Source organism: Triticum aestivum, chromosome 5B (genome assembly GCF_018294505.1).
Source record: "Triticum aestivum cultivar Chinese Spring chromosome 5B, IWGSC CS RefSeq v2.1, whole genome shotgun sequence".
NCBI lineage: Eukaryota > Viridiplantae > Streptophyta > Magnoliopsida > Poales > Poaceae > Triticum > Triticum aestivum.
This window is the reverse complement of record NC_057807.1, coordinates 24,359,668-24,380,560: the sequence shown is the minus strand read 5'-3', so window position 1 is coordinate 24,380,560 and position 20,893 is coordinate 24,359,668. Positions and strand designations below refer to the sequence as shown.

General features: G+C 42.2%; 1 protein-coding gene across 1 annotated transcript; it reads left to right on the top strand.

The window, feature by feature from the left end:
* Window positions 1-16,988: 16,988 nt before the first annotated feature.
* Window positions 16,989-19,241, top strand: LOC123114582 (uncharacterized). The gene is made up of 3 exons (XM_044536080.1): window positions 16,989-17,401; window positions 17,828-18,063; window positions 18,681-19,241. Exons 1-3 carry the CDS (start codon window positions 16,993-16,995, stop codon window positions 19,239-19,241), a joined length of 1,206 nt encoding a protein of 401 aa, XP_044392015.1. The 5' UTR covers window positions 16,989-16,992.
* The last annotated feature ends 1,652 nt before the right edge of the window (window positions 19,242-20,893 follow it).

The following is a 20,893-nucleotide window of genomic DNA, read 5'->3' as shown; positions in this document are numbered from 1 at the left end:
CACAGCGGAGCAGTGCCTCGGGCTCCATCTCCAGATGCCTAAGTTCTTCTTCCCCTCCTTCGATAACCAGGTCAGCTGGAGCATCCTCACCGGCCAACCCAATCATGCTGAGATTGACATGGCTTCGCCAAAGAGGTTGTACACTTGTTGCATCTCTTTTTTACTCTACATGTTATATATATTGTCCACTGAGCACACGTAGTAACGTGAAATACGATTATTTTATCCTACTATATGACAAGAAGTGAGGTACCAGGCAACTTAGCTATCCGTGATGGACTCTCTTGAATGCCATCATTATTTATCTCTGCGCGTTTGAGCTGTGCCTTTGTCGATGGGCCTGGGAGTTGAGCTAGTAGGGCAGTGGCCTGGGTCCAAAGTAATAGAAGTAGCACAAAAACATTTTTTTAGTGTAGGATTTTCCTTACTCAAGCCTGCCTGCTAGAATCGCCAGTACTTGAAAGGGAAAATGAATGAAAAACATAGGAATTGGAAAGTTTCCTATGGTACTACTTTTCATGAATTTGGTGCAAAGGATGGAGCAAAGGAAAACTATAGGGTTTGTTCCTTTAGTGTCTCCTCGAAAGAAAAATCATAGGAATTCTAATTTCCACTTGTCCTCCTTTTCATATTCCTATTCATCAAGCACAAGACTAAGAGATAGTAGCATAATAGCATTATAACCGTACATTTTCTTGTGGTTTGACTTAATGTCACCATGCTTTTTTGCATCCTGTGATCTTCCAATTCTTGTGAATCAAATACCTAGATAGGCAGAAATCATGTGTTTTTAAATTCTCTGTTTTGCACATGCATTCCTATCCTATTCATGTCTATTTCCTATCCCTGCATTGTTAGAATCGTCAAATTCAAATAAGCCCTTACACAATTACTTCTTTTACAGATATGTGTCAAACAAAACCTTGTGTCTTTCGCCACAGCAGGGATCCGCTCTCCAGACTGTCTTTCGCCGCCTCATATCTTATTCCCCGCCGCCTGTAGCCACGACAACTGCATTACCATCATCAACTAAGAAGATGACCTTGAGGACTACACGGGTCCGCAAGAGAGGTCGCACTCTTCCGTGTCTGCTTACGTTATGCATCGCTTAATATGATGACATGCTACATTATCGTTATGTTCACCTATTAGACTCCGAGTCAGGTCCAAACTAATGCTGAAACTTGAGTTTTTAAATGGTTGTGGGGTACATATTGGGGCAGCAATTAGTACTATATGTCTACTATCTGGTTAATCTTGGGTGTCTACTATGAGTTTCATGTTGGGTGCAAACAAACATTAAAGGAGCCATTATCTGTATTTTGTAACTAAAGCTATTATCTGCCTGCTATCATTGGTTTTGGGTCTATCCACAGTTTGCTAGCATCACTCTAGATTTGTGCATGCACTCCTTACATAATCTCACTATGTTTTATTCCTATGCATACCAGTTATTATACACAATGGAACTGATCATGTAGAGCAAAAGAGACGAGCCTTGCGTGGCAATAAAATTTCATGCAGACGTTGCTCCATGGTGGGTGCAAAGGCAGCCCCCCTCCACCCATTTTGGATCGTAATCAAGAGGAAGATAACTGTTCTGAGGGGGATTCAGAAGGAGAAAACCACTCCTATTTACCCCATGAGGTCTTCGCTCTAACTTGGCATGTTGATGTTCGTAATATCATGCATATGGTGCCTTGCATTGCTTACTGTATACATCAAAGATGTCATCTGCTTAGTTTAGACATGCTTTGTGTCAATGCCATCTGTTTGGTTTCTTTATCATATATGTGAATCATGCAATGCCATCTTGTTTAGCCAGGCAGCATATATGTGAATTTTGCAATGCCACCCTGGTTAGCCAGTCATCTTATATGTGAATTATATCATGCCATCATTTTTATTACATGTTAAATTTGTCAACAATTTTAGTACATTCAATTACTCTTCCTATGCATCAGCCATTCAGCATGGTCATGGAAAAATCTGGAGTGGAAACAAGGTATTTAGAGCAGACAATGCTATCTGACGAAGCGCATGTCTTGCTGGTTACCGATAGCTCCTCAGAGTAGGATTCACAGACACATGACCAGTCATATACCCCCTCCCGAGGTGCATGCTCTAACTTCCCAGGGTTATGTTGCTCATATCATGCGTATGGTATCTTGCATTGGTATGTCATTTGCTTAGTTTAGACATGCTTTGTGTGAATGCCACCTGTTTGGTGTCTAATTACCATATATGTGAATTATGCAATGCCATCTTGTTGCAAGACATTATATATGTGAATTATGCAATGTTATCTTGTTGCAAGGCATTATATATGTGTATTATGCAATGCCATGTTGTTTAGGAAAGCGTCATATATGTGAATTATATCATGTCGTCCTTTTTTTGTATTTCTCATTGCTTTTGTCAACAATGTTTGTATATTCAACTGCTCTTCCTGTGCATCAGCCATTTGAATTGGTGATGGAGAAATCTGGAGTGAAAACAAGGTCTTCAGAGAAGACAATGCTACCTGCTGAAGCAGATATCTTGCTGGTTATAGATAGCTCTTCAGAGGAGGATTCAGAGGCAGATGACCAGTCCTATTATCCCCCTGAAGTGTATGCTCAAACTTGGCAGGGTTATATTACTCGTATCATGCATATGTTGTATTGCAGTGCTTAGTTTTTACATCATATACGCAATATTGAATGCCATCTCCTTAGTTGACACATCATATAGCGATTGCCCTCTGCTCACTTCCTTAGTATATAAATCATATATTTGAATTATGTCACGCCATGATGTTTACATAGACAACATGTATCTGAATTATGGCATGCCAACCCATTTTCTAAAGACATAATATAGTTATATCATCTCATCCTGTTTACATAGTCATCATATTTTAAATTATGTCATTCTATCCATGAATTATATCATGCCATCATGTTTCCATCGACGGCATGTTTGTGATTTATGGCATGGCAACCACTTTAATAGACACATCGTACAGTTATATCATGTCATCCTGTTAACATAGTCATCATATTTTGAAGTATGTCATTCTATCCTGTTTAGTTAGCCATCATACATGTGAAATTGTGTCATGCTATCCTGTTTAATTAGCCATCATATATATGAAATTATGTCCTGCTATTCTGTTTGGTTAGACAACATAAATGTGAATTATTTCATGCCCTGTTTTCTTCCCTACTATCCATTGCACCTGTCTATCTTACAATGTCTGTACATTCAATTACTTTTCTTATTTATCAGTCATTTCAATTGGAGGGGGTGATGGTAGTATCTGTGAGAGTAAAAACACGGTCTTCAGAAAAGATCGTGCTACCTGTCGATGCAGATAGAACAACAGTTGTACTTGCCCAACAACCAGCCCCACCACACATAACCCAGACTCATGGAGATTGTACCCCTACCCAGTTGGACAGAGAACCAACTACACCCCTTCTAACCCCAACCCCAAAAGATAGTAACCCAGTTCCCGTTGACACGACACCGTCTCCACCACAGAGCACCCAAACACGAGCAGTTAGTAAGGCAACTACAGTGGCCAAAGCACAAGGACCACTACTTTGAACCCCAAGTCAACGCTTAAAGCAGAAGAAGAATTGTTCTGAGGTTAGGTTCCGTAGCTATGGTTCATACTACTTTGCTCTTGCATCATTGTATTTACTCATACCAACTAATTTCAAATTTGAAGGATGCAACTGAAACTCCAATGGCACAACAGGTATGTTTTAAACCTATTTCTTTAACGTGTTTGCTGTTGTAACTTGCTCTACATTGATTTCAGTTTCAATTGAATAAACAGTTATGTTCTCATGCCATGTACATTACAAGTGTTGTTATTGCTGTGTAGTTTCCCACACTTATATTATATCTATGCTGCTTTGTCTTAAATAGATATGATTCGAACTGTATCTATCTTGATTTGGCAACATAAACTAGAATGATATAGACCATACAGTGACCATACTACATAGATATATGTTTGTTTCATGATGTTATCCTGTCCATCTTACTACTGAACTAGTTTACCAAAATGAGTTTCATATACTACATTGTAAACCTGTGATGTGTTTGTTTGTTTCTCTTTTAGAACGTAGATACAATATTGGAGACGAGTACCCCGTTATGCAATGGTAAAGGAAGTAATGCAGATAAGGTTCGAGATAGTGAGACATCCCTGTTGGTCTCTAAGAAAGCTGATAAAAACTATATTGAAGACACTGAGACAACCCCAAAGTCTTGTCTTGATGTAGTGTTCGACTTACTGGCTACTACTGCTGGCACCAGCTCTTCGAACTTGTTGCCTGGATCAGTTTGGCTTCTTGAGTCTCAACTTCAAGTTGAAAGACGTCTATTAGATGTTATGCGACAGGAAGCCGATGGACTGTGGAAGTCCCTGCAGAATGCAGATGCATACTTTCTGGTGCAACAGCAAGTGCTGGAGGACTTAAGCTTCAAACAAGAGAAAGTTAATAAGCTTGCTAAGCATCTTGCCAGCAATATGGGTACCTAGGATAATGTTTCTTGAGCTCTTCTGAAGTGGTTTCAGTTCTGGACTTGTTTGGCTGTCGCGTTTATATGTTGTTGTGTTCCCTAAATTTGCACTGGTGGTGAACTTTGATGCCCAGTGGATGTAATATGTGTAATAGCCGTGATAGCCTAGCGTAAGTTGCTTGCTTATGTATTTCCTTATTGTCTTGTTTATTTCTTTGCTTGTAGTCAGTGCAGTTATTTTTCCGCGGTTTGCTAGTCGCCGCAATAACATATTATTTAAAACTAGGCCACAATAACCATGGGCTACATATTTACTGTAGTTACCATTTCCCTCCTACGGGTCGTAGAAATAATGGGCCTTCTATGGGTCATAGAAACAATGGGCCTTATACGGGTCATAGACACAATGGGCCTTCTACGGGTCGTATCATCAATGGGCCTTCTATGGGCCGTATGATCGGTTGGCCAAACATGGGCCAATAACAGACCACATTATGGCCATAAACGGGCTAGAGTTGGAATCGTCTGTTCATGGGCCGACCATAACGGGCCGTCGTTAATCGGCCATATTTGATGACACTATGAAAACGGCCCAAGGTATTAACAGGCCACAAACGGGCTGACTGTAACCTCGGGCTGAATTTAGCCCACAAGTAGAAAATGACAGTACGGGCCATAAGTAAACGAATGCTGGAAATGAGCCCAAGAATATATGGGCTCCGAGAAGGTCAAAAGATAACATGGGCTGGAAACGGCCCAACGGAATAACGAGCCGTTAATGGATATAAAGTGATAAACTATTCATTACCTGCCAGTTTCACCACGGGCCGTTAATGGGTATAAAGTGATACATTGTTCATTACGGGCCAGTTTTACCACGGGCCGTTAATGGGCCAAGAGTTACAAAGGGCTTCATATGGGCCGAAAGACGTCATGGGCCAGAAGTGAAAACGGGCTAGAATCATATTGGATGGCCCAGGTGACGCTACTGGGCCTAATTCGGATAGGGCGTAACGGGCCTTGGGTTAGCGGGCTGTAAATGGGCTATATGCGAACAGGCCGTTAACAGGCTTTCCATGGGCCGGCCTGCCACCTTTAGACCAAGTCAAATGGGCCGGTCTTTTCACAGGAATGGGCCTCTGTTGAGTCGTGCCACGTGTCGACGTATCATTGGCGCCTTCTGTCAATGAGTGGATGACATCTGTCCCAACATTGAGCCGACATGTGTTTCCTCCAGCCAATGATGATTTTACACGTGGAAAATCCCCATTGGTCGGGATGTTAACGGGTTATCGGATCCAAAACCGGACCCGATAGCTTAACGGTGTTCCGTTACGGTGGATGCCACGTGTCAGTCACCCTTGACGAAAGAACTTCTGTGACGCGCGATTTATCGTAATGGAAGTGGACACTTCCGTGATGATAATTTTGGTAATGTCATGGAACACTTCTACGACAGCACAGGTATGACTATCTTGATTCTGTCATAAAATCGTCATGGATGTACATGCATGACAAAAAACGCGACCTACTGTGACAAACACGTATCATCACGGAAGTGTATTTTTTTGTAGTGGATGGTAGGAGTTCTACCCCTGACGCCGCTACACGTAAGCGGGATGTAATTGTTTCGTTGACTCTGCACTGGTGAATTCTTCCCTATTTCCCCCTTTTATGCTTTGCCTCCTTATGTTTGACATGATCTTCTTTCGGAATTTATCATGGTTTTGGTGGTAGCATGAATGGTTTACTGTTTTTAATTTTTATGTTCTCTACCAAGTTTGCATGCTATGATAATTATGGTATAAGGCTACTTATAAGTTAAAATGGTGTTTTTCTTAGTTATATGGTGCATTTTGATCCTCACCCGAGGAACAAAGCTGGCAGCCCCTCATGGGTTTATTCAAATCCTTGCAAAATGATTTTTTTTGCAAAGTCATCTAGAATGTTAATGACATCATATGCTCTAATTCCACTAGGCTGATTCGACATGAACATTTTGTAATACATCTATTACTTACTTAATTTTGTTTCTAATACTAGAAATTTGGAGGCCAAGGCAATCAACAAACGATGTATCTAACTACAGGCACTCAATTTCAGATGGTATGTTCTGAACTTAACTTGTGTGGTCTACCAATTAATACAGATTTTATGCATGCAACTGCAATTTAGTCTGTGGTATAATTTAAATGCCTTACGGTTCAGATGCCACTTTTCGTTTGAATTCCTTCTGGTTCTGAAATCTTATTATCATTTAGGATAAATATCTTATGTTTCACCAATATGTAAATCTCGCTTGGAAATGTCAAAAAAGTCTGCACTAATTATCTAACCACATAAACTCTGACCAGAGAAATGAAAACAAAACTCTCCCAGCATCCCCTTTGCATAAAACCAAGCAAATCATCAAGTTGGTCTTTAGCGTTTGCATGCTGTTCTGGAACATAAGTTTACATCGATCGAGAGTAACAGTGGCCACCAGAAGTACATGGTCCAGATAATCCATAATGGCAATAGTCAGTATATTTTTCACAACCCTTAAAAGTCATAGATAGAGATGTGACGATAGTTTTGCACATTCGTCATTCATGCTGCTAATAGTAGATGTACTCTTGACAACATATATATGAACTGTCGTTGGTAAATTAACTCATGCCAAGTAGCGGGGACTCGTATACACAAGGCTTGATGGGATATGCGATACAGCCGCATCCCATTCAAAGATCACTGCTACAGTGCCACTAGGGCATAGCCAGCAGCCATCGGTCAAGTGCTGCAGCTCATGGCCGATCACCGCGGTACATACCATTTGACCAATACATCTTTCGCTCACTAGGGGTTTTCTGCTAAACGGATCTTTTCATTTCACTACTTGATTTTGTTTCCCTTGTCTGTGCGGCTCTTACAGAGCCTTGTACCGTTCAATTCTGGTTATAGATTCTGTTTGGTACCGATGATTAGCTATATCACAAGTTCAGAACACACTAAATTCTGATGGTTTTGCTTCTTCCGTTAGTACTTTCCAGATTTAATCGTCAAGCTAAATTCAGAATACTCTTTATGTTCAAAGATTGGAAAATATTTCAAGTGTTGGAACCTCAGTTCGTTTGGAAGATTGAAAGATGATTCACTCGTTCCTCTTTGGCAGACATTCATCAACCATTGTGCAAAACATGGGTTGTCATGCTTGAAGTGCAGGCATGATAACCCACTAACGACCCTCATCATCATCATCATCATCATCACCCTTTCCATCTTTACCATCATATTTCTCATCCAAATCTAACTCCATGGCTTTGAACTTTCTTTAATTGCGGTATAGTAACTCGAGCATCTCTTTCCTGATTTCCACAATTTCCTTGGGGCATTTTCTTGCACAACTTGCATGGGATTATATCCTCGTGCTGCCAATCTTGCCAGAAGCCATATTCCGCAGCTTCTCCTTGCAGCTCAGCCATAACCTGTAGAATTTATTATTAGTATCTAGCATGAGGTGTGACCGTGCGAGCATTGAGGAGAGCAAAATCCAAGGTTGAGCAACAGTAATTAAATCTGAGTCACAGAGCAAGGCAGAGCAGTAGAACATCATAAATTGGAGGAGTGTTGCATGGCTCATATTTTAAATGTCTAAATATGTTCCTGGAAACTAGAATAAACAGAAAGCCTATGGTTGATACTTACAACCATTTTACATAACAAAAAATAATGCAAACTTGCCAGCATCTAAACAGAGACATATGACCAACTAGAATTTATGATGCAACACTACAAATCTGAGTCACAGAGCAAGGCAGAGCAGTAGAACATCGTAAGTTGGAGGAGTGTTGCATAGCTCATATTTTAAAAGTGTGAATCTGTTCCTGGGAACTAGAATAAACAGAAAACCTAGGGTTGATATCTACAACCATTTTTACAAAACAATATATAAGGCAAACTTGCCAACATCTAAACAGAAATTTATGGCATTGCTTGAAGAAACACATCAGTGTGTAGCCATTAATCAGGCAAGATAATATGCAGAAGACACTGGCCACTTTGTCCACCTTGGTGCTTATTTCAGTGTGGAGTCAAATTTTGGAATAAGAGAGATTACCTCCCAACTTCACCTTGTGCAGGACTCTGCGGGCTTAGAATAAACCGACGCAAAATATTGTGTCCTTCGCTGTTAGCAGCTGGAAACATTCCTGGCCACCGCGGGCAGGTGTGCACCATGTGCATACCGAGAATCTAAGGCATGAGCATGGCCATTGTTTTGTTGAACATTCTGGTTTGTACAATTCTTTCACCTATAAATTTCGCCGTTCCTCCAATACCCAAAACCTGCAATTAAGAGGTGCAAAGATATTATAAAGTGAATAATAGAGGAGCAACTTTTTACAAACCTTTATATTATCTTTGGGGAGGTAACGGTAAGGACAGCGCTTCTGGATTGCCCATGTAGTCATTTTTGTAAAGAACTTTTCATTTTTTGAGGTATTTGTGATGTTGACATGAAGCCTCATGGGCATTTGCATTTGTATTCTCATGAAGGTGGTATGGAGTAGTTTGTCCATTGGCATATCCAAAAAAGACCTTTTCGGATAAAGAATCTGCAATTCAACGTTTTGAGAAGATTACAATATGGATATGCAAAAGATAGCTCTAAGTGTTGTTTAACATTTACACACCTCGCTGTCCCATTCTTGGGTGCTCATCTTCCTTCTAGCGTAACACCTTGGAGAACTAACTTTTGCTTTATTTGAAAACCGCCAATGCCCTTGACCCAGTTTCTGTTAAGGACGAGGGGGCTGCTCTGCAAATAAACTTTCCACCTTCCCATTGACATTCAACATATGAAACATACCATCGTCCATAGGTACAAAAGAATCCTCAGGAGGAGGTGCACCTTTTCCATGCTTCTTTTTGCAGTGTGTGTCCTTTTCTTTTCTACCAAATGACTCATCACATGCACGCCATACATCTGGCTGTTGCCCTCTTTCATGACTGAAAATACCAGAATTGTAAGCATCTAACTGTATAATCTTCACCAACTCGAGAACTTTCTCGATAGAGTCCATCCCTGGAAAAGCAATGCCTTTGTCTAACTCTGGGAGCTCCAATCCTTCGCAAAGACAGTGCATGTACTTCATGGCATATTTGCTCAGGTTCTTCCAGTTGTGCACGAGCTCATTCATCCATGGAATAAAAAATAGTCGAGGCGCATAGAATTTGGGCTGGGAAGGTTCATGTACAGTGCTTGAAAAATTATCTCAAACCTTGTCCTTTCACCTAGATAAACAACAAAAAGACATACGAACTTGTGTCTATGCACTCCCCACCCTCGATTATGGAGGTGAATGCCTTTCTTAGGTAACCCAAACCTGTAAGCGACCCTCCAGGGTCACCATTGCATATATCATGGTGGTTACCTCCAAAGGAAAGGACTGTGTGGTCCGAGCACTCTGTGTAGTTCGTCTGGTCACGTTCTGGTTTCAGCTCATGCACTTTACTATCAATGCAGTAGGCTTTCACCCACCAATATCTACCTTGCTTAATAAATGTGATTGTATCTTTTTTATACTTGACCACTGTGCAACACGTGCCCTTCTCTGGAGTGGTGAAGACATGTTTTTTCTGCGGAAGAGTCGAGTCACATCCACTCGGATGCCTTTCTTATAATTCCACCATCTTGCTGATTGGACATACTTCTTGTAGTTAGCCTGTACCACTTTAGGGGGCCCACTAATATCCAAAAGCAGCAGATCCTAAATATGATTCTGGAATTAAAAATAGATCAGTCAATGTACCCTAGCAGGAAAAAGGTGGACAATGAACACTACATCATATATGCTGCTGTATTTTTTTGGTTGAGTAATCATATGTGCTGCTGTTACTATCAAAGAGCAATAACAATTTGTTGTGGCATAAATTTGCGCAAAGTATTCGCAAGAACTTCATGATTGTTTTTTGTCGCAGAGAGCCGCTGGTTATGTTTGAGTGCCCAAGATTCTTGTAGTATCAGCGAATGCATTTATAATTTGGAGAGTCGGTGCTTACAACAGTAGTCTCAAGTTGGTTAAATTGTATAGCATGAATGTTAAGGTTATTTCCATAAAAATAGATTTGTCAATAACCATATGGAATTTTTTTTGACAGTACCATATGGATGAGTTTGTCATAATGCCCGACCTTCATTTTAGTGTGTTACAATTCATTCCTCTTTGAGATGCAAAATGTAGAAAGACGACTAATTATGTGCACGATATCCTATACCTATACTTTTTGATTTTCTATGCCATGTTAGCATTTGCTTAATCATGAACAATCTTAGTGCATATGTTCCTTTCAGTTGAGACTCCAACTAACCTTTGCTTTTGCTTATTATGCTTTTGACTATTAGATAACTTCTATAATTTTACGATATCTGATATGTGTTGGAGTAATCAGTTTAGAAAAAAGTAGGAATTTGGCTTTTACTTCTGTTAATAATCATATTTTTGTTTTGTGGCGAAGACTCCAACTTACTTTTTTTTTAAATTTTGAAAGTGTTTCCTTCTGATTTTGTTTGCTGGATAGAACAGATTGTTCAAAGTGGTAATGTTTCTGTTAGAGCTAATGACCAGTTGGGTCCTTTTTTAAAACTAAGAAAGGTTTAAGACAGGGGGCCCCCTGTCCCCCATTTTATTCAATATTGCTATTAATTTCTTGCAAGAACGTGTAGAGCTATTTCTCAAGGAGAGATTAAAGGGGCAGTGCCTAATTCAGTAGAAGGACTAGCGATGATTTAACTGAGGCTGGAGAAAAAAATGCTAGAAATCTAAAATATTAAACATGTCGCTGGTTTAAAATTACTTTTCATAAGAGTGATATTTGTTGCTTTGGTGAAGCTGGGAATGATGTAGATATAAGGAGATTTTCACTTGAAATATTGGATCATTGCCTCTTTAAATATTTAGGGATTTCTGTAAATATTGTTAAATTGAGGAATAATTATTGGAATAAAGCTGAGAATATAACATGGAAATCTAGCAAGGAAATTTTCTAGACTATGGTGGTAAATTGATTCCTACTAGATAATTTTCTAGACTATGGTGGTAAATTGATTCTTACTAGATCCTGTCTGAGTAATATTCCCTATTTTATGATGTCAATCGTTACTCTGCCCAAAGAGCCTTTTGAATAATTGAGTTTTTCATGAGAAGGATGTTGTGGCAGGAGAATGACAGTTGGTTTGGCTGATGTGTCTCCAAGGTGGCTTGGGGATTGAAGATTTGCAAGTTATATATATCTGCTGATGGATTTGGATTAGAAACTTGAGATGGTTTATTGCAGGAGTTAATTAGAAGAAAACATTGTAACAGGAAGTTGCTGAGTGACATTCACATGTTTTTTCATGGCTTGGTTTGTTGTAAAGAGTATTTTCTAAGTATTGTGGAAAGCAAGATTTTCATGGTTCTGTAAGGACTGTTGTAGTTGCAGTATTTGTATTTGTAAGAAATTTATTGTAACAGGCATGCTAAAGATTTGGATGGAATGTGCAGACTCGGTACTATTTTTTTCTACACCTTACTTGGAAGTTCATTTGGCCTCTTTGATCTGCTGCTCTATTTGTAAGAATTCTTTTGTAACACCCATGGAAATGTTAAAGATGTTGATCCAGTTGAGTTTTTTTTGTCATGCTCATGTTAAGTCATTGAATTGTAATTTTTTTTTTCTGAAAGGAAACAAACTTGTATTCCTAGCTAAATTGCGAGCAACATACTCCCTATATGCCGTGAGCCGGAGAAGGTGCGCCATGTCATGAAGAAGAACACCGAGGAGGATGCCCGTGTCTGGGTCCTAGCGAAATGGCAAGCCTGGGACGCAACAACCCTCGAGGTGGAGTAAGCTCGGGCTGTCCGCGCCCTCGCCAGCCTCCCCCCGAAAGAGGACAAGAACCAGAGCCGGTCCAAACCATTTTTGGACCCGGGGCGATGTGAAACCATTATTTTTTATACCAAATTTTTATACTTATTTTAAACTAAGTGTACCATATAACAATTTTAACTAATATAATTTTCTATTACTTAGACACATAACAATGTTTTCAAATAATAGTTATATTATTCGTTGCTATACAATTTTAATACATCTTCGAGAATTTTTGATTTTTCAAAATTTGAAATGTAAGATATACCAAAAATTATCTTTTTTGTTTCCTATCTAATTTTATGATATTGCATAAATTGTATAGTGTATATACATATATTTGCATATCCATGCGCGCGTCCATATATCTTTCAGTATTATTGAATGTTTTAATAGAGGTTTCTAGTATATCAGGTAATCATATTCGTAGAAACTTCTAGGATATATCAAATGTGATAGCCAAGTTGGGTTCGGTGATAGAGTCATCTAAGAACCTAATATGTTCTTGAGTTGTGCTTTTGCGTATGATTCGATTATATCTGACATGATAATCTAGATTCACTTAGTTTGATTTGGTGCAAATGAGATGTACTATCTATTTCTCAAATAAAAATTAGTCAGATTAACTAGCTTCATTTTATCTTAATGTCGGAATGCCTAGGGCACAAAGTTGGACAGCTTGCCCCAGAACAAGAGAACCATGAGAAAAAACTGAAAAAGCAACTAAACTTGTCTATCTATCTTGCGTCTGCCGGGAGGGATTATATTTAAAAAAAAACAGGAATTAAGCGGTGAATTGTTCCGCTATGATCAATTAAGAGTGAGAAGCCCAATAGACGCAGGGTTCTTGGGTTCTATATGATCGAAGAAAGTGACAAAAGACAAATCGGTCAGCAAGTATTATACCTCGGTATCCAGGGATGCGAGGAGCTCAGCGAAGCTTGGGTATTGCTTCTGCTCGGGGGGTTCTCTCCGGTTCTCCCTCTTCTTGCGCCCCATGGCTGAGCAATGGGGAACTCCCTCGGGTCCGGGTGTTGCCTCCTTGCAGCTGATCGTCGCTTGTTGGGTCAAACCTTGTCTCCGAGACATGCACCAGCAGTAGCAGTAGTTACTTAGCCTCGAAGTGAAAATGGTAGCTGCTGGTCAGGTCGGCAAGGCGGTTTGCATAAGATAATCTTCACTGCATGTAGGCTGACAGCCACGAGTAAGAAGTGCTAGACTTCTCTAGCAAGCTCAGCTGATACGTAAGCAGTGACTTCATCTAGTATAGTAAGTCGGTTTGATCTTGTACTATATAAGGGGCTGAACCCTCCCGTTGGAAATCATTCCACTCCAATCCATTTGAGCTTCACAACAATCAGGGTGTCCGTGAGCTTCTCTCTTCCATGTGCGTGTGTGTATGAGCAGCACTAGACAGTGTGTGCTTTGCTAGTGTGCTGAGCGCAAGTAACACTAGCACGTAGCTCCTCCATCGGTCGTGTATCAGTGTACTCGAGTGCTAGCGAGTAGTTCTGGGCTAACATCGCTCTCCGGTTCCTAGCAACTGAGCGCCTGATCGGCCGCTCCTGATCCCCGCGTGCTGGTCTCGCCGCACGTCCTCCCTCTCTTGGTGCACAGAAGCCGCGCGCTGCTCCGGCTCTTGACGCGCCGCCGCGCGAGGGCGGGCGCTAAAGGCTCCTCCGACTCCGCGCGTCGCGCGCTTGCTTTCGGCTCTTGACGCGCCGCCGCGCGAGGGCGGGCACGCCGGGCTCCTCCGACTCCGCGCGTAGCGCGCTTGCTCCCGGCTCTTGACGCGCCACCGCGCGGGGGCGGGCACGCCGGGCTCGTCCGACACCGCGCGTTGCGCGCTTGCTCTCGGCTCTTGACGCGCCGCCGCGCGAGGGCGGGCCTGACGGGCTTCTCGGACGCCTCGTGTCACACTCACAACCTTGCTCCCGGCTTGACGCGCCGCCGTGCGAGGGCGGGCGCGACGGGCTTCTCGAACGCCGTGCATCACAAGCTTGCTCTAGGCTTGACGCGGTGCCACGCGAGGGCGGGCGCGACGGGCTCCCCGGACGCTGCACGTCGCAAGCTTCCTCCCGGCTTGACGCGCCGCCACATGAGGGCGGGCGCGACGAGCTCCTCCGGCGCGCCGCCTCCTCCACGTGCAGGAACTGCGCTCGCGCTTGCTCCGACCCCGCTCCTCCTCCTATTCCGGGTGGTTGGCCGATCGTCTTCCTGGCGGGCGCGGCGCAGCGCAGGCGAGCTTGTTGCCGGGCTCGAGTTTTGGTGTTGCCGCCAGTGTCCGTTAGCAGGGTCATCTAGTACTAGTAGTACATCTAGAGATGGTCTAGGAATGCAGCTCAAAAAAAATTGTGTGGGTCATATATTGGCAAAATAGAAAGGGGGCCGAAATAAAAGCTAGCCCATACATGCAGTCGAAACTGAGAAGTGTGACTAGAACTAGGCAGGAAACCAACCAAAGTCAGGCTTGGCGCGAGGCACGACCCAAAAAACAAGCCTAAATCTGGGCAGTTTTTCAGGCGCTCCCCGCTTCTGGCCCAAGTCTGGGTGTTTTTCCATCAAAAAGCTTAATCAGGCCACCGACCGGCCCAGCAGCAAGGCACTCTACGTACGTGCATCCTTTCTTTTTTAGTGTGTGAGTCATGTATTATTGTGATCTTGACGTGAAGCCTCATGGGCGTCTGCACTTGCCTTTTTGCCAAGGTGGTATAGAGCAGTTTGTCCATTGACATATCCAGAAAAGACATTTTCGGACGAAGAATCTGCAATTCAACGTTTTGAGAAGATTACAATATGGATATGCAAAAGTGTAGAATCATCGGGCAATGTTGAACAAGCCGGGATGCTCCACTCATGCCATAATCTGGATGGTTATTCATAGTGCATTTTGGCCTCCCCTGTAGGTGCGGCTTCGGCTCGGCAGCCATGGACACACCCCTCCCCCTCCCCTCCCCCCCCCATGGTTGGCCGATGCAGCTCCAGATCCGGTGCTCCGTGTGTTCTGTGTTCCTTCCGGCTCCTCCGGCTCGCCGTCTTTTTGGCGGCTCCGCACCATCCCCTGCAGGTGTTCTCGGTTGGTCTGCATCCACCCAGGTGCGGCTCTGGCTCCGGCTTGCTCCTGGACTGCGCCTCTTTTCTGGCTCCTTGGCTCGTTGGCGTCCTTGCGGCTCCTGTCCGGACGCCCCGGATCTGCACTCCTCTCCAGATCTGCGCTCCTCTCCAGATCTGGGCAATGTTTGACTAAACCGGGATGCTCCACTTATGCCATAATCTGGACCATTTTTATAGTGCGTTTTGACCTTCTGTAGATTATTGTAGTCGCCTGGGGCTAGTGCAGCTCATGTTGATGCTGCTCTCCACCTCATCCATGGCCGCCGCCAACGATGAACTCCCATTCGGGCCAACCGTGGTTATACTTTATTTTAGGTTTAACCGTGGTTACCCTTGGCCATGAAGTTTCCATGCCCTGCCATGGGCCTCACCCCGTTGATCTACACGATCATGAGGACCCATTCGTAGCAACCATGCGCGTTAAAAGCTTGCGGGAGAGAAAGGTGTACCAATTCTGTCCCTCCCGTCACTAAAGGTGTACCAATTCCGTCCCTCCCGTCTCTATAGTAAGTTCATTTTAAAATAAAAATATTCAAGTCCATGATTTTTTAATTTCTGAATTTATAAAATTTGCGATCTTTTTTCCAACTCACATATATTTTTGAATTCATGAACTTTTCAAATTCGTGTATATTTTTCAACCCTGAACTTTTTCAAATTCGTGAACCTTTTTTTTTATCCGCGTACATCTTTTTAAAGTGCGAATTTTTTCAATCTATAAAAACCGTAAACCATTAGCTTGCTGGTTTTTTCCTGAACGAGCAGCGATAGAGCGCGCGGCCAATCGGGACGAGGGACGAGCGGGCGAGCGATGGGAATGCGCTGATGGGCCGGCCCAGCTGTGCGCTAACAGGGTCTAAAAGAGCTCCCCACTTCTACTCAAAAAGAAAAAGAAAAAAAAAGAGCTCCCCACGGTTCGGGGTGTGGAGATAAAAATTCAGCAGTATTTTGGCGGCCGCCGCTTGGTTGATTGGTTGCTGCCGCCGGCACCGCTACCTGCTGATCCCGCTCCCTTGTCGCGCACCGGCACCGCGGCCTGCTCCTGCGATCCCGCCTCGCACCTGCCCCAGCGGCAGCCGCCGCGCTGCAGGCTTGTCACCTTCGATTCAGGTGAGGTTCAGGGCTTCAGGCAGCCGGCGGTGGTTCTTGTCTTTTTGACATTCGGTATCATGTGTATGTGTCCAGTATATCGCGATGTGCCATACTTTAGTGCTGTGATTAAATACTCTTGTGGTAATTTTCAAAATAGGAGATCAAGAGATTATTTTTTCTGGTTGCTACTTTTTGGTATCTTGGTATTGTCCATTGTAGTTTCCGTCATGTTTCGTCTATTTGGACCGTCAAACATTAAGTAGAAATTCTAGATTTATTGGGCAATGTTCAATAAGCCAGGATGCTCCACTTATTCCATGATCTGGACCATTTTTTATGATGCGTTTTGACCTTCTGTAGATTATTCTCGTCAGAACCATGCTGCTGGAGATTTTTGGATCTGGAATGAGACTAACACTGAATAATGACCGAGTTCTAAGATTGCTCTTTGGTGACCGATCTGCTTATGCATCCTTTGTCCTGGCAAGCAACATTGCAGTACAAGGAGTGAATAATTGGGGCAGGCCAAATTGGCTCTGCGTCCTCCCTTATGCCAGTAACTATTTCTGCACCTCCATCTATGCCACCAAAGGCAAACAATTTGCCATCACCAAGGGGATGAACAGATCAGAGATGAAGGGGCGAACGAAGCAAGTCCTTGTTGGCCATGCCTCTTATCCTGTATCTGAAGCCAACATCCTTAAGAAAACCACCCATCGGGATGGTTCTATATACAAGATAAACTATGGTTTTCTAAAGCTATGGCATCTTACTCAACGTGATGAGAGTAAGTTATCTTGATCTCTTCTATACCGTGTTCCATTTTATTTTTAGGATGCTTAACAGCTATATGGTTTGGTTGATGATTTAAAATGCATTATTGTATTTTAAAAAAAATGCAGTAAATATCTGGATTGTTATAAAGAATTTATGAATTAGCAAAAAGTATCATGCTTTATTTGGATATATAAATTTATCGATATATCATACATGGTTAGGATCTTGTCACTAGTTTTAGTCCTACAAATAAGTGCCCCTTGTATTCATACACCAACAACCTCCATGACTCATAAAATCAAACGACATTATGATTTTTCTTTCTAAACTACACAAATAGGTATTGACAAGCGTAACTATAATTTTATTCTTTTGTGTAAATTGTTTGTATAAAACATTATTTGTTGTAATATAACATGTATTTTTTTTCATGAAGCACAACTAGAGCCAATGATGTTCTCGAATCCCACGAATTGTTTCCCGGATAGGGATAGATGCATGGTACATGATGCAACTGAAATGATGCAGATTTTCTCACTGAAATTGGAAAAGGCTAGTACCAACATCGGCTTGGTACAACTATATGGATACATAGCAGTGCGTGATTGTCATGATTCATTGCTTAATTATGTCTTCAATCGTAGTAGAGATGATCCCATCATTGTGGAACAGGTGCACATTTTTACATATATATGCAATTATATTTGATATTTCATTCATTTAAATCATAGGATTTTCTCTCTCTTGGGATTCATTTGCGCTATAGTTTATTGAAATTCTATTCACTCCAAGCTTTTAGGAAGACTCCTATGCTTTTCCTCCTCACAATCAAACATCCTTTCAGTCATCTTGTACTGAAGATGACGTGACACTCTAATCTTGTGCTTTATTAGTGTAACACTTTTCGGGAATCCTGCAACCAAAGAGGTCAAATATTTGAGGTGTTGCTGATGGTGGCACCACTCTGATGATCTTATTTGTATGACTATATGCATTCATTTATGCAAATGCATGTGCTTTGAGGATCTTCTACAATGATGTGTTTTTCCCTTTGCATATGTTAGGTAAGTTTGTGGTTAGTTATATTTGCATGATTTATCGAAGTCATGTTCCATATGCAATCAAATTATGTTTGTTGATAAAATATCTCAAATAATTTTGTTTTGAAGGGTTTAGATTTTATGCTATCATTTATTTGAGATCTGTTGTCAATTGGCATAAAGTAAAGCATATGCTTCACATATTTCTTACTTTCCATAAGGAGCTACTAAATAATAATAGGTTTACAGGGTTCTCTTATTGAGATGACCGGCCCTAAGAGAGGCATCACAATGGTAGCCCCTGCTCTAGTTGAGTTTGACATGAGGATCAAGAAAGGAAAGCAAGAAGATGATCTACAACTAATTGATGGTGCAATGGAGTACCACGATCTAGTCACACCTGAGTACCCATTCACGGATCGGATTAATGGCGATTGTGGCGCGGTTGACATCACTGTAGCCCTCGTTCGCTGGGCATTTGAGGCCACAATAGATGTTGTCATATCAAAAGTGCAGTGTGGATTTGATTTATCTCTCAGTTCGTGTGTTTCCCTTATGGATGGTTTACATGAGATTCAACTCTTTCGTGGTAGTGTTGTTGAGTCATGTCGCTTAAGAAGATATGTGATTGCTGTAAAGAAGGATACTTGGATGCATTTGAAGTTCAAGGTAGGTCAGAGAAGTAGTAAAAATGATCTTGATCACCATTGTTCCTTCAAAGCAAAAAAACATGGGTACAACTATCAGCAAATCATGCTTGAGCTTGCCTCCATCTCAGTGAAGGTTACTTGGTCGAACTTGCAAAGGTAATTCACTCTTTCATATTCGAACTTGGGTTGAGTTACTAGTTGAATGTACGTTTGTTGCCACAGAAAAAATTTAAATGGATCCACAAAAATTGTATTCTTTTATTATTGTACTGCCTTTGTAAACAAATGTAAAGACGTCTTATATTTGTTTACCGAGGGAGTATTTTTTATTCAGCTCTATTAGAGTTGTGTGAGTTCAGATTTGTACCATTTTATTAACATTATTAATATATAGTATATATTTGTATGACTATCGGACGGACGACGGCGAGAAGAGCAGGTAGAGGTAGAAATGCCGATGGTGTGTGAAGAATATATCTGCACGTGCACAAGTCGCACGCTGTATTGAAGCGGAGACATGGCTGGCTCATCAACAGTCGGCCGGAGAGCAATTGTCTGCATGTGACACACGTGAGTAAATAGCATAAAACTACTAGTTTACAGGCTTTGGTTCCAAAAAACTACCACTTTTTAATTTTTCTCAAAAAGCTACCAAACGCGGGGTCCGCTGTTTCAAAAAACCCAAACCCTCGGTGACTAGCGATTTAACCATTTTTCTGACGGATCGGGCCCATCTGTCAGCCCACGTGGCCACGCGCGCTCACGACGCGGACATTAACGGCCGTTAGCCGACCGGCCCGGTCGGAACTGGGGTAAATATACCCGCTCGGTCAGTCGGGCGCACCCACTCGCTCACTCTCTCGTGCTCGCTTGCTCACTCCCCTGCTCTCAGTCCCTTGCTCCAGTACGAGCTCGCCGCCGCTCGCCGTCTTCGAGGCCGGTGGCCGTCGACCCCTTTGCCGTAATGCCTTCCTGGAACGACGAGGAAACCAGCTCGGAGGAGGAGTGCGAGGTTGTCAGCATGGACATGGGACTTATGGTAAGTTCTTTGCCACCTAGGGTTAGGGTTAGGGTTAGGTGTTAGTAGCCCTAGGCTACAGCCATGGATGTTGCTGAGTGTAGTGTTGTTGTTGTGTGTGTGATACTGTTCTTGATTAGTGAGGGTGGGGTTTGATTGTAGGATTGAGGTAAAACCTAGGGTTCATCTCTGTACAGTGTTAGGGTTCATGCTGATTTGGGGATTTTTTAGTGATCAGGTTTAAAACCTAGGGTTCATCTCTGGTATTGAGTGCAGATTGAAACTAGTGTTTGTTGGTTATTATGGTTGCAGGAGGAACCAGACACCACTGTGGAGCCCCTTTTCTGTGGCCAACTTGAGTTTGCTCATCCCAAGTGCATTCTGCACCAACTGAGGCCTATTAAGCGTGTTGCTTTTGAAGGGCCTGTAATAGGAAGGCGTTTCTATGGCTGCCCAGTCCAGGTTAGATGCCAATCAAGTTTTCTGCTATGGATGTTCAGTTATGTTATTAATAGTTAGAAAATCTCAAGTTTATCAATTTAATAAGGGAATTGAAATAAGGTACTAGTCCATTTGTAATAACTTATCACATTTACAAATGCAGGAAAATGGTGTGAATTGTGGTGTTGTAGAGTGGGTTGATGGGCCTTGGCCAACTATTCTTCAGAGATGTTTGTGCAAGCTATGGGAGATGTTCCATGAGCAGAACATTGGAAGGGTGCAGGACAAGGAGAAGTTTGAGAAGGAGTTGGCCAGGCTTAAGAGTGAACATGATAGGGAGTTGGCCAAGCTTA

Excerpts from the sequence above, each read along its gene's own strand:
- LOC123114582 (XM_044536080.1), top strand. The coding sequence starts at position 16,993 with ATGCTGCTGGAGATTTTTGGATCTGGAATGAGACTAACACTGAATAAT. Across the intron at positions 17,402-17,827 it reads TCTTACTCAACGTGATGAGA|CACAACTAGAGCCAATGATG; the intron begins GTAAGTTATCTT and ends TTTTTCATGAAG. Across the intron at positions 18,064-18,680 it reads ATCCCATCATTGTGGAACAG|GGTTCTCTTATTGAGATGAC; the intron begins GTGCACATTTTT and ends ATAGGTTTACAG.